Source organism: Notolabrus celidotus, chromosome 5 (assembly GCF_009762535.1).
Source record: "Notolabrus celidotus isolate fNotCel1 chromosome 5, fNotCel1.pri, whole genome shotgun sequence".
Taxonomy (NCBI): Eukaryota; Metazoa; Chordata; class Actinopteri; order Labriformes; family Labridae; genus Notolabrus; species Notolabrus celidotus.
The window spans coordinates 34,120-48,077 of NC_048276.1; the positions used below are offsets into that span (position 1 = coordinate 34,120).

At 43.6% G+C, this 13,958-nt stretch overlaps 2 protein-coding genes across 6 annotated transcripts in view; one reads left to right on the forward strand and one right to left on the reverse strand.

The window, feature by feature from the left end:
* Positions 1 to 3,901, reverse strand: part of LOC117812644 (septin-8-A-like) — a 37,030-nt gene extending 33,129 nt beyond the window's left edge. Inside the window, exon 1 of the mRNA XM_034683544.1 lies at positions 3,747 to 3,901. Within this exon, the coding sequence (XP_034539435.1) occupies positions 3,747 to 3,776 (30 nt within the window). The 5' untranslated portion in view covers positions 3,777 to 3,901. The remainder of the gene's footprint in view (positions 1 to 3,746) is intronic.
* A 3,363-nt stretch (positions 3,902 to 7,264) lies between these two features.
* On the forward strand, positions 7,265 to 9,459 carry LOC117812648 (ankyrin repeat domain-containing protein SOWAHA-like). Of its 5 annotated transcripts, XM_034683553.1 has the most exons (3): positions 7,266 to 7,703; positions 7,737 to 7,760; positions 7,794 to 9,459. In XM_034683553.1, exons 1-3 carry the CDS (start codon positions 7,455 to 7,457, stop codon positions 8,985 to 8,987), a joined length of 1,467 nt encoding a protein of 488 aa, XP_034539444.1. In that variant the 5' UTR covers positions 7,266 to 7,454; the 3' UTR covers positions 8,988 to 9,459. The 5 variants fall into 5 exon arrangements, with proteins under 5 accessions (XP_034539443.1, XP_034539442.1, XP_034539440.1 ...); XM_034683552.1 differs by having other exon boundaries at positions 7,265 to 7,821; positions 7,855 to 9,459; XM_034683551.1 differs by having other exon boundaries at positions 7,265 to 7,760.
* Positions 9,460 to 13,958: the final 4,499 nt, after the last annotated feature.

Sequence of the window (13,958 nt, forward strand, 5' to 3'; positions counted from 1 at the left end):
CAGTCCTGCCTCCTCATTTCAGTCCTGCCTCCTCATTTCAGTCCTGCCTCCTCATTTCAGTCCTGCCTCCTTATTTCAGTCCTGCCTCCTGCCTCCTCATTTCGGTCCTGCCTCCTGCCTCCTCATTTCGGTTCTGCCTCCTCATTTCAGTCCTGCCTCCTCATTTCGGTCCTGCCTCCTGCCTCCTGATTTCGGTTCTGCCTCCTTATTTCAGTCCTGCCTCCTTATTTCAGTCCTGCCTCCTCATTTTGGTTCTGCCTCCTCATTTTGGTTCTGCCTCCTCATTTCGGTTCTGCCTCCTCATTTCAGTCCTGCCTCCTCATTTCAGTCCTGCCTCCTCATTCCTAAAAGCAACACAACTCAGAGTATTATCATGGTTAGCTGGAGAAGGTGTGTGGACAGACTGGCTACATTTGCATGAGCATTTCAAAATGATAAAAAGCAAACGATAGCATAACTTACAGGAAGTATAAACTTTGAGTTCTGCACACTGCAGGTGGAACAACACAATAAGAAAGACACTGGAGAAGAAGCTACACCATCCTGTAGGTGATCAGGTCTCCTGCACAGCTCTGCTTCAGATGACCCGATCCTGGTCTCAACCATCAGACCGGAGCCGGTCTGGATGTTTTTAATTGATCGGTGTTCTGCATGTGAGCCAATCATCTCATCCGATCATTTACGTCCGCTGTCACTGAACACAAACTGCTAGTATCTGGATCAGGATCCAAAGAGCTGACCGGGACATCCCTAGTGTTAACACCCTGTATGTGTTCAGAGTTTACACAGGATGACTACATGTCCTTAATGAATCTGTGACTTAGTGTAAGCAGATGAACAGACATAACTCCCTGTGAATAAAGCTGCAGATTCAGAGTCCTGTAAGTCACAGTTTGCCTCCCAGCGCTCTGTGAAGCGGGTTGAATGTTGAGCACGCCCGACCTCACAGAGGAAACAATGCTCTGCAGGGTCAGTGAGCACTGGATGCTTCATATGCTATGGGGACGTTTCATTACATAACCATTTAACTGAACAACAAGCTTCCTATTTATGAGCTTCACTCAACGCGGCGATCAATGAGTGAAAACAAGAGGCGGGATTGACACGAGCACAACCTCCCGTCCGTATCGATGGCTGCACATAATTAACAGCGCTCCCTTTAGCATGTCAGCCGGTTCAATATGTTCTCACTTAGTTTCCAAAGTTAGACAGGAAGTCAGCCGGTCAGAGCTCATTCCTGCAGCCTGTTCCTCTGCAGTCTCAGCATTTTTCTCATTAATCAATGCTCCTGTATTCCTGCAGCCTTGATTTTGGACCCTTTCCCCTTCTTTGCAGACGTGTTGCACCATTAAGTGGTAGGAGCGTCCCGGAGTGTGTTCTTAATCTCTTTATCCAGACTGCGACTCAGCGCTGCTTACTGTCCCACTCAACACAGCGAGGATCTCTCCCAGCATCTGCCAAAAACTTAATCACCCTTTTTAAATCCTCTCCTCTGTTCTCATGTTGTTGTTTTTACCACACATGCTTTGAGTTCTTCACGCAAGAGGCCAGCAGGGTTTAAACCATGTGTTGCATCATCATCATCATACCTGACTGGCAGGCCTCGCCACTAATGCAGGATTCATGCACAACCTCACCTGTGCTAACCCAGAACTGCACGCCATGGTGGTGCGAGGGACCCAATGTGTGTCAATGGAGCACAACACTGACATACAAAGGTACGGAAGCCCTACAAGGACATGATTGATGTTTGGAAGACGATCGTCGACGGGTGCCAAACTGGACATCCTGAACTCAACCTAACTTCTGTGGAGCTAGCCTTATCGCTAACAGCTGCAGTGTTCCCGCCTGTCAATCAAGTTAGCCATGCCCTTATTTGGGCAAAACTCGTACCTTTAATATCTTCTAAATTGCCGCATTGTGAAAAAATTCAACCCCGATCAAGAAATCAGCAAACCAGACTTCACCCTGGCTGTAAACATCAGCTGTTTTGGGGCGCTGGTGGCCTAGCGGTCTAAGCGCCCCACATACAGAGGCTATAGTCCTCATCGCAGAGGTCGCCGGATCGACTCCCAGCCACGACCATTTCCTGCACGTCTTCCCACGCTCTCTCCTCCCCACACTTCCTGTCTCTCTTCAGCTGTCCCATCATAAAGGCAAAAAAAAAAAACAATCAAAAAACAAAACAAACAAAGATCAGCTGTTTTGAATGGGTGTGTATGTGGCTTCTGGTACTTCCAGAGCCAGCCTCTAGTGGACACTCTGGGAACTGCAGTTTTTGGCAGTTGTGCATTGGCTCTGATTCTCACTGCCGCTTGGAGAAAACAGAGATAATCAAACATATTTAAACATGTCCTTTTAGGGCTTCCATAGAAATCAAACATATTTAATAATGTCCTTTTAGGGCTTCTGTAGAAATCAAACATATTTAATAATGTCCTTTTAGGGCTTCCATAGAATATCAAACATATTTAATAATGTCCTTTTAGGGCTTCCATAGAATATCAAACATATTTAATAATGTCCTTTTAGGGCTTCTGTAGAAAATCAAACATATTTAATAATGTCCTTTAAGGCTTCTGTAGAAAATCAAACATATTTAATAATGTCCTTTAAGGCTTCTGTAGAAAATCAAACATATTTAATATTGTCCTTTAGGGCTTCCATAGAATATCAAACATATTTAATAATGTCCTTTAAGGCTTCTGTAGAAAATCAAACATATTTAATAATGTCCTTTTAGGGCTTCCATAGAAAATCAAACATATTTAATAATGTCCTTTTAGGGCTTCCACAGAAAATCAAACATATTTAATAATGTCCTTCAGGGCTTCTGTAGAAAATCAAACATATTTAATAATGTCCTTTTAGGGCTTCTGTAGAAATCAAACATATTTAATTATGTCCTTTAAGGGCTTTTGTAGAAATCAAACATATTTAATAATGTCCTTTTAGGGCTTCTGTAGAAATCAAACATATTTAATAATGTCCTTTTAGGGCTTCTGTAGAAAATCAAACATATTTAATAATGTCCTTTAAGGCTTCTGTAGAAATCAAACATATTTAATTATGTCCTTTAAGGCTTCTGTAGAAAATCAAACATAAACATGTCCTTTAGGGCTTCCATAGAAATCAAACATATTTAATAATGTCCTTTTAGGGCTTCTGTAGAAATCAAACATATTTAATAATGTCCTTTAAGGCTTCTGTAGAAAATCAAACATAAACATGTCCTTTAAGGCTTCCGTAGAAAGGTATCTGACTTTCAAACCCTCACATCATCTACCCACCTTATTCTTCAGTCTGTTAAAAACACCATGAGATACATCAGGTTCAGTTCCTTATTGTAACCCTGTGTTTGATTCGTCAGCCTCTTCCATTAACATGTGAATGATCCTGCACGGTACACCCACGTCGTCATGTCAAACAGCAGACGTTATGAAGACGTGAATGTTAGAACTGATCTGTCGTGTGAGTCTGAACTGGATCAGACCTTCAGAGTCACCATCACAGAAACCACTTCACCCTCTCTGCTGAGCCCACATTACACGGCTCCCACAGCGGGGGAGTGTGTGTTAGCTTCACACACACACACACACACACACACATACACACACACACAGCAGCTAACACACACTAACACACACTCTGTTAAACCAGGTGTTCCCTATGAGGGTCCCTCACTGGACCTGGTTTTTCACTGGACCTGGTTCTTCAGGTAAAAAAGGCGTTGTTGGTTTACTCACCGAAAACACGTCCACGTCCGTGGCAGCCATGGTGAGGAATGTTTCAGACTGAGAGGAAGGGAACAGCCCTCTTCTCTGGAGCCCGGCCTGCTGAACTACAGAGCTGACAGAGAGGGAGAGAGAGAGAGGGAGAGAGAGAGAGAGAGAGAGAGAGAGAGAGAGAGAGAGAGAGAGAGAGAGAGAGAGAGAGAGAGAGAGAGAGAGAGGGAGGAAGAGGAGGAGAGGAAGAGAGGGACACAAGACGGAGAGGAGCCACTGACTGGCAGGGAGGCGACCAGCCCAGGGACAAGAGGACTCCCTGCTGCGCGTCCTAGTTTTCGCTTTGCTAGCCAAAATGTTGTTTTGAATGGTTTTGACATCAGAGAGGAGCAGATACTAAAGAGTGAGCATCATTTAGCTTACTGAACAGATAAGATAAGATAAGATAAGATAAGATAAGATAAGATAAGATAAGATAAGATATACTTTATTTTTCCCCCATTGGGGGAAATTATTTTGTTACAGCAGCTTACAACACGGGACAGGGGAATACAACAATGTACTAACATAGTTAAAAAATATAATAACAATAATAATAGCAATGACAAGGGTAAAATATAATATAATATAATATAATAAAGTAAAATAAAATAAAATAAAGTATAATAAAATAAAATAAAGTAAAATAAAATAGAATAAAATAAAATAAAATAAAATAAAATAAAATAAAGTAAAATAAAATAAAATAAAATAGAATCAAATCAAATCAAATAGAATAGAATAAAATAAAATAAAATAGAATAGAATAAAATGAAATAGAATAAAATAAAATAGAATAGAATACAATAAAATAAAATAAAATGAAATAATATGGCAACTATTACAGATGTATAACACTATGTACACTTCTATCTGATAAATAGATAAGGTAAGTTATTGCATGATATAACTTGCACCAGGAAAGTAAAAGGAAGGCCCTTTATTCCTTTATTTAAAAGGAAAATAAATAAGACGACAAACATTTATCTTTAAGGTGATACGTCTACATTCTTGTGTTATTTTTTGTTTTATTCACATTTATTTGCAGACTAACACATGTGTCATTTGTTAATAAGAGTCCTGTCCTGTGAAGTGTTCTGCATTAAGGAACAACAGCCGTTAGATGGTCGCTTTCACGTTTCAAGGCGGTGCAACAGTAAACCTCTGAAGTGAGACGGGGACTCATCTTGACGCACTTGTTTCATCTTCGGTCGGGACACATACGCTCCAATATGGCGGCCTCTCAGGAACTCCCATCCACTCACAGCTTCCACTCACAGCTTCCACTCAGGAATGTCATGATGCAAACACTGCAAGCCAGGACAGGAGAGAAGAGCTGCAGCTCTAACAGGAAGGGGAGAGAAGGAGAAGAATGTGTGTAATAAAAATACATACTCACTGCTGTGTGTGTGTGTGTGTGTGTGTGTGTGTGTGTGTGTGTGTGTGTGTGTGTGTGTGTGTGTGTGTGTGTGTCCTCAGGATAAGGCAGTAATATTTTATGAATCAATGAGGTCACAGGTCTGAAAGTGTGTCAGCCAATCAGAACAGATAATATAATTGTTTAATTATAATGCAGTCTAATCCCATAATACTCCCTGTGTTTGTGAAGGTGCCCTGAGGACATTAACACTGTGGTAGCATGTTGTTTGTATAAATATTAGTAGCTGTAATATTTGGATGATATTAATAAATTATACACAATACTAATAATTTTCTTTTTGCTGTGTTTTCATGAACATTTGTGCAAGATACATGACTTTTAATAGTTTGTGTGTTTGTTATAATAAGGATATAATGATGCTGAGACACAGTGGGTCTCTTTCTTCATGCTCCTCTGGTTCTCCTGGCACAAACAGACTTCTTTTCAACGTTACATTAAAGCTCCTGCATGAGAGGAACTTGTTTGTGTTGATTTTAGCGCCCCCTGTGGACAAAGTGGTGCTGCGTATGTGTACACAATGCTTTATGATGAATAAATGGATGCATTAAGATGAAACTTTGGAACATAATGATACCAACCTCTCCCATAGACAACAGTACAAAGACAAGGGGAAGAGGGGAAACGAACAACCATAGAAGAAGAAACACACTGCTGTAAATTAACATGCTGGTCCTCCAATGACAGATTTGTGTAATTGTGGAGATTCCACTCAGGTATATTGGGTTTTTTTGTGTGTGTGGTCTAATAGTCATCCAGCATTCATCAGTCCAGCATAGTACAGTTGTAATAGACAGTTGTATTGTACATTAGTAGAACAATCCTTAAGCATCTGATTATAAATTGCACTTAAGATTTAAAAGATTCAGAGGTTTCTCCCATGTTCTTTTGAAAAGATGAACTCTTCCTCCATTACATTATCTCAACTTCTCCAAAGTGACAACATCAGATATCAGAGACTTACAGTATAATAGATGGAGATTCATCTCCCACCCACTTTGTCATTACAGCCTTCCTTGCCAACATGAAAAGAAATTGAATTGTTTCATTTTGTGTCCTCAAAGAGTCTGGTACACTTCAAGTAGGCACAAAAGCGGTCTAGGAGGCAGATCTTGCCTCATCACTGCACTGATTTCTCCACACACTGCCCTCCAGAATAATTGAATGTCTTCACACTCCCAGAGCCCGGGTATTCTACTTCCAGTATTTGTTTTGCACTTGGGACAGATTGTGGAGGCTCCTGCTGTAAACTTACTGTAAATATAAGGTATATTGTTTTATGATAGTAGTATAAACTAAACGTACTGCAAAATAATTCAATTAATTTAACACAAATGTTCTCCTTATTCTTTCTCCTTGTTTGTTTTTGATATTATTATTACTAATATATATAAATAGATTTAATATGAAGAGATTTTTTAACTTTTAAATATTTATTTGTTGATTCAATTTTTTTCTCTTCTCTTTTTTTATTATAATGTAATTTATTTTATATATCTTTTTTACTATTTATTTTTAAAATATTAACCTATTTATCTTTATTTTTCTCTTTTTTATTCTAAATTATTATTAGCCTATTTTTTTTTTTTTTTTAATTTAATTATCTCTTTATTTTGGTTTTCTTAAAAAAAAAATAGATTGATCTTCTTTTTAAAATGTTTAAATAAAAATAAATAAACAGATCTTTGAGAAAAAAAAAGTTCTCCTTATAATTTTAATTTAAAGGGTTTTTAGGAAGTAGCTGGCCTTCCTCCTGTCTGTAAAGGTATCTACAGTCACTGTGATGTTTAATATGGAGGATTTAATATTTTTATTTTACAGGAAATCTAATAAAATAAGATAAATGTATTTCAGCTGCACCCTGAACATGATCCTAAAAGACTAGATGTCTTCTATTGTTAGTTTTATTCTGACAGGCTTGTCTCGAGGCCAGTTTGCCTGAAGGAACAAACTTCTGCAGACTTTATTCTAATGGATCCACGTCTCTGCTCCACAGACTGGATCCACGTCTCTGCTCCACAGACTGGATCCACGTCTGATCCACAGACTGGATCCACGTCTGCTCCACAGACTGAATCCACGTCTCTGCTCCTGGATCAGGTCTGCTCGTTCCCCGGAAGCAGCCTCCTGCAGGTGGGAGGGGAGAGGCGCGCGACCAGGTGAGCCTCCCTCTCTGCACCGTCACCGGGACAAAGGTGAACCAGGACCCGGAGGAGTCACACGTCCTGACTTTAAAAACTAAAGTCTTCATCATGGATTTAACACAAGACTCGATCCTGTCCGTGCTGATCGCGGAGGGGGGCCGGGTGAAGAAGTCCGATCTGGTGGGTCACTTCAGAGACTCGGTGAACTGCGCGGATCAGACCGACAGGGAGCGGAACAGAGACCTCTTCAAGACTCTGGTGAACCAGGTCGCCTACGTCAAAGAGATCGACGGGGTCCGGTACGTGGTGGTGAAGAAGACCTTTCAGCATTTATTAAAGAGAGAGACTCAGACTGAGGAAGACCCAGCTGACAGAGAGACTCAGACTGAGGAAGACCCAGCTGTGAGGACTGAGGAGAACCCAGCTGACAGAGAGACTCAGACTGAGGAAGACCCAGCTGTGAGGACTGAGGAGAACCCAGCTGACAGAGAGACTCAGACTGAGGAAGACCCAGCTGACAGCCAGCTGACAGGGGAGCAGCAGCGCCCATCTGTGAGGACTGAGGACTCTGAGACACCAGAGAATACTGAACCAGATCAACAACAGGCAAGTCCACATGATGAAGACCCTGCAGAAGACTTGTCCCCCATCCAGCTGGCTCTGCGGAGATCCATAATAAAGGACATTAAAGTGAAAAAGGTTCTGAGCTTTGAGACTCAGAGGCATGAACCTGACTCCAGAAGAGAACCGACCAGAGTCCAGAACAAACCGTTCGCCTTGCCTCTAAGAGTGCCACCCAGTCCCGTCAGAGTGGAGGTCCACAAACTTAAGGGGGACCCTCCTGAGAGTCCTACACCTGAGTCCTGCAGGAACAAGAGGAGGCCTTCAGTGGAGTCGACCTGCAGCAGCATCAGCTCCCCCCAGCTGAGGAGGGAGGTGAAGAGCAGCAAGGCGTCTGAGGACACCAGGGGGCCCTCTTTGGTTCCCCTGGAGCAGTCCGAGCATGAATGGCTGGTCCACTGCGCCGCCGGACACTGGAGCCAGGCGTACGGTCTGCTGCTGAGAGACCACCAGCTGGCAGAGAAGAGGGACTTCATGTCCGGGTTCACGGCTCTGCACTGGGCGGCTAAATGTGGGAACAGCAAAATGCTCCTGAAGATCGTGGACCTGTCCAGAGACGGGGGGGTCGACCTCGACATCAATGCAAAGACTCACGGCGGGTACACGCCTCTGCACATCGCCGCCCTGCATGACCAGGAGTACATCCTCACCATGCTGGTTGCAGAGTTAGGAGCAGACCCAAGTCTCAGGGACAACTGTGGGAAGAGGGCCTACCATTACCTCCACAAAGGGATCTCCAAGACCGTGAGAGAGATGCTGGGAGAGCCAAAAGTCCAGGAGAAGGTCCAGGAGAAGGTCCAGGAGAAGGTCCCACTGGAGAAAGACGAGCTGGACCTGTTCCCAGATCTCTCCAAAGGGTTTCAGTCCATAAGCCGTCTCTTTCAGCCTCACATGACGGGCCAGAAGAAGAAGCACAAGCAGAGGCCGGGGATTTACTCCCTGAGCGATGACCCCCCCATCGAGGAGAGGGAGGACTGTGGGGGGTTCAGACACAGACTGGTGTCAGATGCTTTCATGTAGACTCTGAAAGTCTGTCTTACTGAAGGAGAAGAGACATGATGGACACAGACTCAGAGACAGGATCCTCTCCTGGTCTGATGTGAATTCTGTCTGAGACTGTTTGAGTCACCTTCAGTCTGAGACCTTTATTTATTGTGTCTTCAGGGACGAGTGTCAACAAGAAGAATGAGTCAGAGAATATTCCACTGGGTCCTGTGGGTGGTTCTGTGATCACTCATCATCTGTGGGATCCTGAACGCATCATCTCTTCAGTCTGAGAGCGTCTCAGGGATTCAACATGTTCAAGAAGGAATGGAGGATATGATATTTATGTTTCATTAATAACTGTTTTAAAGGTGTAATTAAGAGTGTGTGTGTTTGAGTCTAACATTTCAGATTAAGATGTATCTGACACATAATGTTTAAAGTCTGTAAGAGACTCAGATTTAAAGATTGAATGAACTTGATATCAGGAATAAATCTGTCTGAGATACTCGTGTTTTCAGATGTCTGTCCTCTCCTGATCATGATTTATATCATTTAGTTTTAGTTCAGATTAATTCAGAATTACAGGAAATAAATCCACATTTCATAAATCTCTTAAAGTCCAGTTTGGACTTGTCTGATTTCCCCTCCATGTGAACGTGTCCTGAAACTGAAAGAGAGACATAAAAGGTTTCTAAATCAAACCTCTGGAAGATAAGTGTGAGGAGTATTAGTGCCTCTGAGGACGACTTGCCTCCACTTGGTAGAACACATTAAATATTAAACACTATGAAGCATTACAGAGAAGTAAACATCCCTCTGAAGAAGACACACTCTCCAGATTACAATCAGTCTCATGAGCAGAGCTGAAGGGTGTGTGTTCATACTGCACAGTGCAGGTGTTTCATAAATCATTAAAGGATCCATACGTGCCAAAACGTCTCTGATCCAGGTCTCTGATCCAGGTCTCTGATCCGTCCCCTGACTTGTTGAGACAGCTGTGAGTCAGCCGGTTGAGCAGCTGATGAGGAATGCTTTGTTTTCAGACCCTCCTGCTTCAGTTCCCCCGACAGATGTGAGAGTATTTGCATGTTCAGGGAATCTCAAACTGCAACCTGTGTGTGAGATAAGAGAAGATGCAGTGTTAAGAAATGTCTGCTGCTCTGACTCAGCCCGGTCCCCCGCCTGGAGTCCTCTCCCTGCGTCTCATGTCCTCTGATGTCACTCCCCCAGCAGCGTGCATCGTCTATACGTCAAGATGATGTTTCATGTTGGAGCTGCAGGGTTTTATTAAGCAAATGTTCCTCTCTGCTGCTGCTGCTGCTGCTGCTGCTGCTGCTGGGAGGAGGAAAGGCCAGGACAAGGTCAGGAAGAAGACCCAGAGTGGTGGAAGAAGTCAGATCCTTTAGATGAGGGGAGCAGCTGGAGCAGAATGTTAAAGTCACGCTGGAGAAGGAAGAAGTTTGTTCTAAGGTTTAAAGTAGAGATGCAGAAGGCTGTAGGATGTTTATTCAGCTAAATAGTCCTTTAATGCATCCCATTCAACTCTGTGCTGAAAGAAACATGAATAAATATTTGATTTGGAGGTGAAATATCACAGTCTATGATGCAGTTTAGTTTCAGTCTGCAGAAACAAAAAACAGGCTAAAGGTCAAATATGAAAAAAATGCATTAAAGCTACAGTAAGTAATGTTTGCCTGGTTAATGAACAGACTGTACTCTGGCCTCTGTGTGACCTACACAGGCTAAACAGGCCATAAGCTTCAAGACTGAATATTTCTGCATAGTCATTTTTGTTCATTAGCACTGCAGCAGGGTAAACATGAAATAAGGCTGTAAAATGCACACTTTGAAAACATGTTCCACAGCAAAGATCACTGGTACATATTAAAATACAGCAGGATTAAAAATATCACAGTGAAGAAGGAGGAGGAGGAGGAGGAGGAGGAGGAGGAGGAGGAGGAAGAGGAGAAGGAGGAGAGGGAGGAGGAGGAGGAGGAGGAGGAGGAGGAGGAAGAGGAAGAGGAAGAGGAAGAGGAGAAGGAGGAGAGGGAGGAGGAGGAGGAGGAGGAGGAGGAGGAGGAGGAGAAGGAGGAGGAAGAGGAGAAGGAGGAGAGGGAGGAGGAGGAGGAGGAGGAGGAGGAGGAGGAAGAGGAGAAGGAGGAGAGGGAGGAGGAGGAGGAGGAGGAGAAGGAGGAGGAAGAGGAGAAGGAGGAGAAGGAGGAGAGGGAGGAGGAGGAGGAAGAGGAGGAGGAGGAGGAGGAGGAGGAGGAGGAGGGGACCAAAGGTGTGCTGACATTCCTGCAGTAGCAGAGTTCAAAGTTCAGGTTGCACAGTGAGCTCTGAAGAAGCTTATCTGGCGGTGTAATCACAGAGTCAGTGATCAGCAGCCGTCCTCCTGACATGCAGACTCTTTGACTCATGGTCAGTTTAACATGTCTCCCTCTCGTGCTCCTGACATGCAGACTCTTTGACTCATGGTCAGTTCAACATGTCTCCCTCTCATGCTCCTGACATGCAGACTCTTTGACTCATGGTCAGTTTAACATGTCTCCCTCTCGTCCTCCTGACATGCAGACTCTTTGACTCATGGTCAGTTCAACATGTCTCCCTCTCATGCTCCTGACATGCAGACTCTTTGACTCATGGTCAGTTTAACATGTCTCCCTCTCGTCCTCCTGACATGCAGACTCTTTGACTCATGGTCAGTTTAACATGTCTCCCTCTCATGCTCCTGACATGCAGACTCTTTGACTCATGGTCAGTTCAACATGTCTCCCTCTCATGCTCCTGACATGCAGACTCTTTGACTCATGGTCAGTTTAACATGTCTCCCTCTCGTCCTCCTGACATGCAGACTCTTTGACTCATGGTCAGTTTAACATGTCTCCCTCTCGTCCTCCTGACATGCAGACTCTTTGACTCATGGTCAGTTTAACATGTCTCCCTCTCGTCCTCCTGACATGCAGACTCTTTGACTCATGGTCAGTTCAACCTGTCTCCCTCTCATGCTCCTGACATGCAGACTCTTTGACTCATGGTCAGTTTAACATGTCTCCCTCTCGTCCTCCTGACATGCAGACTCTTTGACTCATGGACAGTTTAACATGTCTCCCTCTCATGCTCCTGACATGCAGACTCTTTGACTCATGGTCAGTTTAACATGTCTCCCTCTCGTCCTCCTGACATGCAGACTCTTTGACTCATGGTCAGTTTAACATGTCTCCCTCTCATGCTCCCTGCATGTTGATCCTGAGCCCTTGGTCTCTGTTACTCTGCGTCTCTGTTGGGACAGAAGGACACTGTCAGTGATGATCAGCAGCACAGCTCCTCAGTACGCTGTGCCGTGGCTGGCCCTCTGCTGCAGTGTTCAGACCGTCCTGTTCCCTCCTCTCCTCTTCTCTCATTGTCTTCAGTGTTCAGCAGAATGCTCCATCCCTGCTGCTGTCCTGTAACATCACTAAAACAAATTAGTATGTAATTAGTGTCAGACAAAGATTGTGCTGGTTGAGAACTCCCTGAGTTTGGTGTTATATTCCTGTCAGTGCAGATCTGAATGAAAGGGTCTGTTAGACTGTAAAGTGTCTCTCTCAGCCCTCCTGGGATTTTCATGTGGTTCTTTTTGTGCCTTTTAATAAGCTTTTGTTTTCACTGACAAACAAACTAGACAACATTCCTCTGTCAGGCTGAACAACTGAGGGCAGAGATGTATGAAAGAGACAAGACGAGGAGGAAGACTGAGTGCCGTGAAAATGTGATCTTAAAATCAGATCTTTAACTTGTATGTTTGGCTGGAAGAAGCAGCTTTCTATAATAATCAAGTTGATCATGTTACAGAATCTCTGTCAGGTGTTTTCACAGATTAAACTGATGAGTTAGCTTAGTTAGCTAACTTAAAGGGGAGGTATATTTTAGATTCTACCTTCATCCTGTTTACAGTCATCACAGAAAGTCAAGCTAGGCACTAAATGCCTCCTGATGTAAGCTTCTAGACTTCACAGAGGTCTTCTTTACTTCCTTTAACTCTTCCTGTCCCATTAAAGTTACTAACCATAGACCTTTCTGGAGTCCCTGAGCTCCCTTGTCTCGTAGGTTCCTCTGGATCTCTGCTGCTGTGGACGTGCCAGACTCCAGCTGCTACAACTACTACTATCCGTCTCCCCACTATCATCTCTCTCTCTCTCTTCATCTCCCTCTATCCCTCTCTCCAACACGGTCTCAGCAGATGTGTGTCTAACATGAGTCTGGTCCTGCTGGAGGTTTCTGCCTGTTAAAGGAAGTTTGTCCTTGCCACTGTAACTTATGTTACAGATGGAGGTAGCTTGAGACCTCCAGGGCTCCTAACGAGCCCATCATGGAGAGCACCTGCTCTCATTGCACCCAGCTGGAGCTCATCAGCCTGGCTGCTCAATGAAAGGAGCTCCTTTCCCTCAGTTAGAGTGTGCAACAGAGAAGACAACACCTTCAGTTGTTTCCTCTGGGTTTGTTTGAGTGTGTGTGTGTGTGTGTGTGTATGTTTGTGGATGTATTGTGGATGTATTGTGGAGGGTAGGAGGGTGGCACAGGGATCATTAAAAAGAGGATTGATCTCTCAGGAGAGTTTTTTTTGCAGATGACAGTTGGTTTAGTCCTGTTCCTTAGTTTGTCTACTCTTGTAGTAGAATTAGCTTTACACCTCCACTCCACCTTTTAGACCCCAAAGGCCTTACATGTGTTTGTATTTGAGGGTTTTAAGTTTCTTTTTGTCAGTGTCCCTGTCCATGACCTCTGACCTTCATGTCATGCTGCTTGCAGACACGTAACACTTGCTAAATGATGCAAAGTGCAAAGATGGGACTGGATCTGATCCGGTCTTGATGTTGGGTCTTTAAGTTAAAGCTGAAGTACAGCTCTGTCGGTTTATCTGTAAAAAAGCTTCAAAAAACAAACAGGATGTTGGTTTTTTAAGGGTTAGCTGAGATGCTACATCTGTGGGAAGAGCTGGCTAGCTGTTTTAGCTAGCTGCTA

Bases quoted from the DNA above. Each gene is read 5' to 3' on its own strand.
- LOC117812648 (XM_034683549.1), top strand. From the start codon at position 7,455: ATGGATTTAACACAAGACTCGATCCTGTCCGTGCTGATCGCGGAGGGG.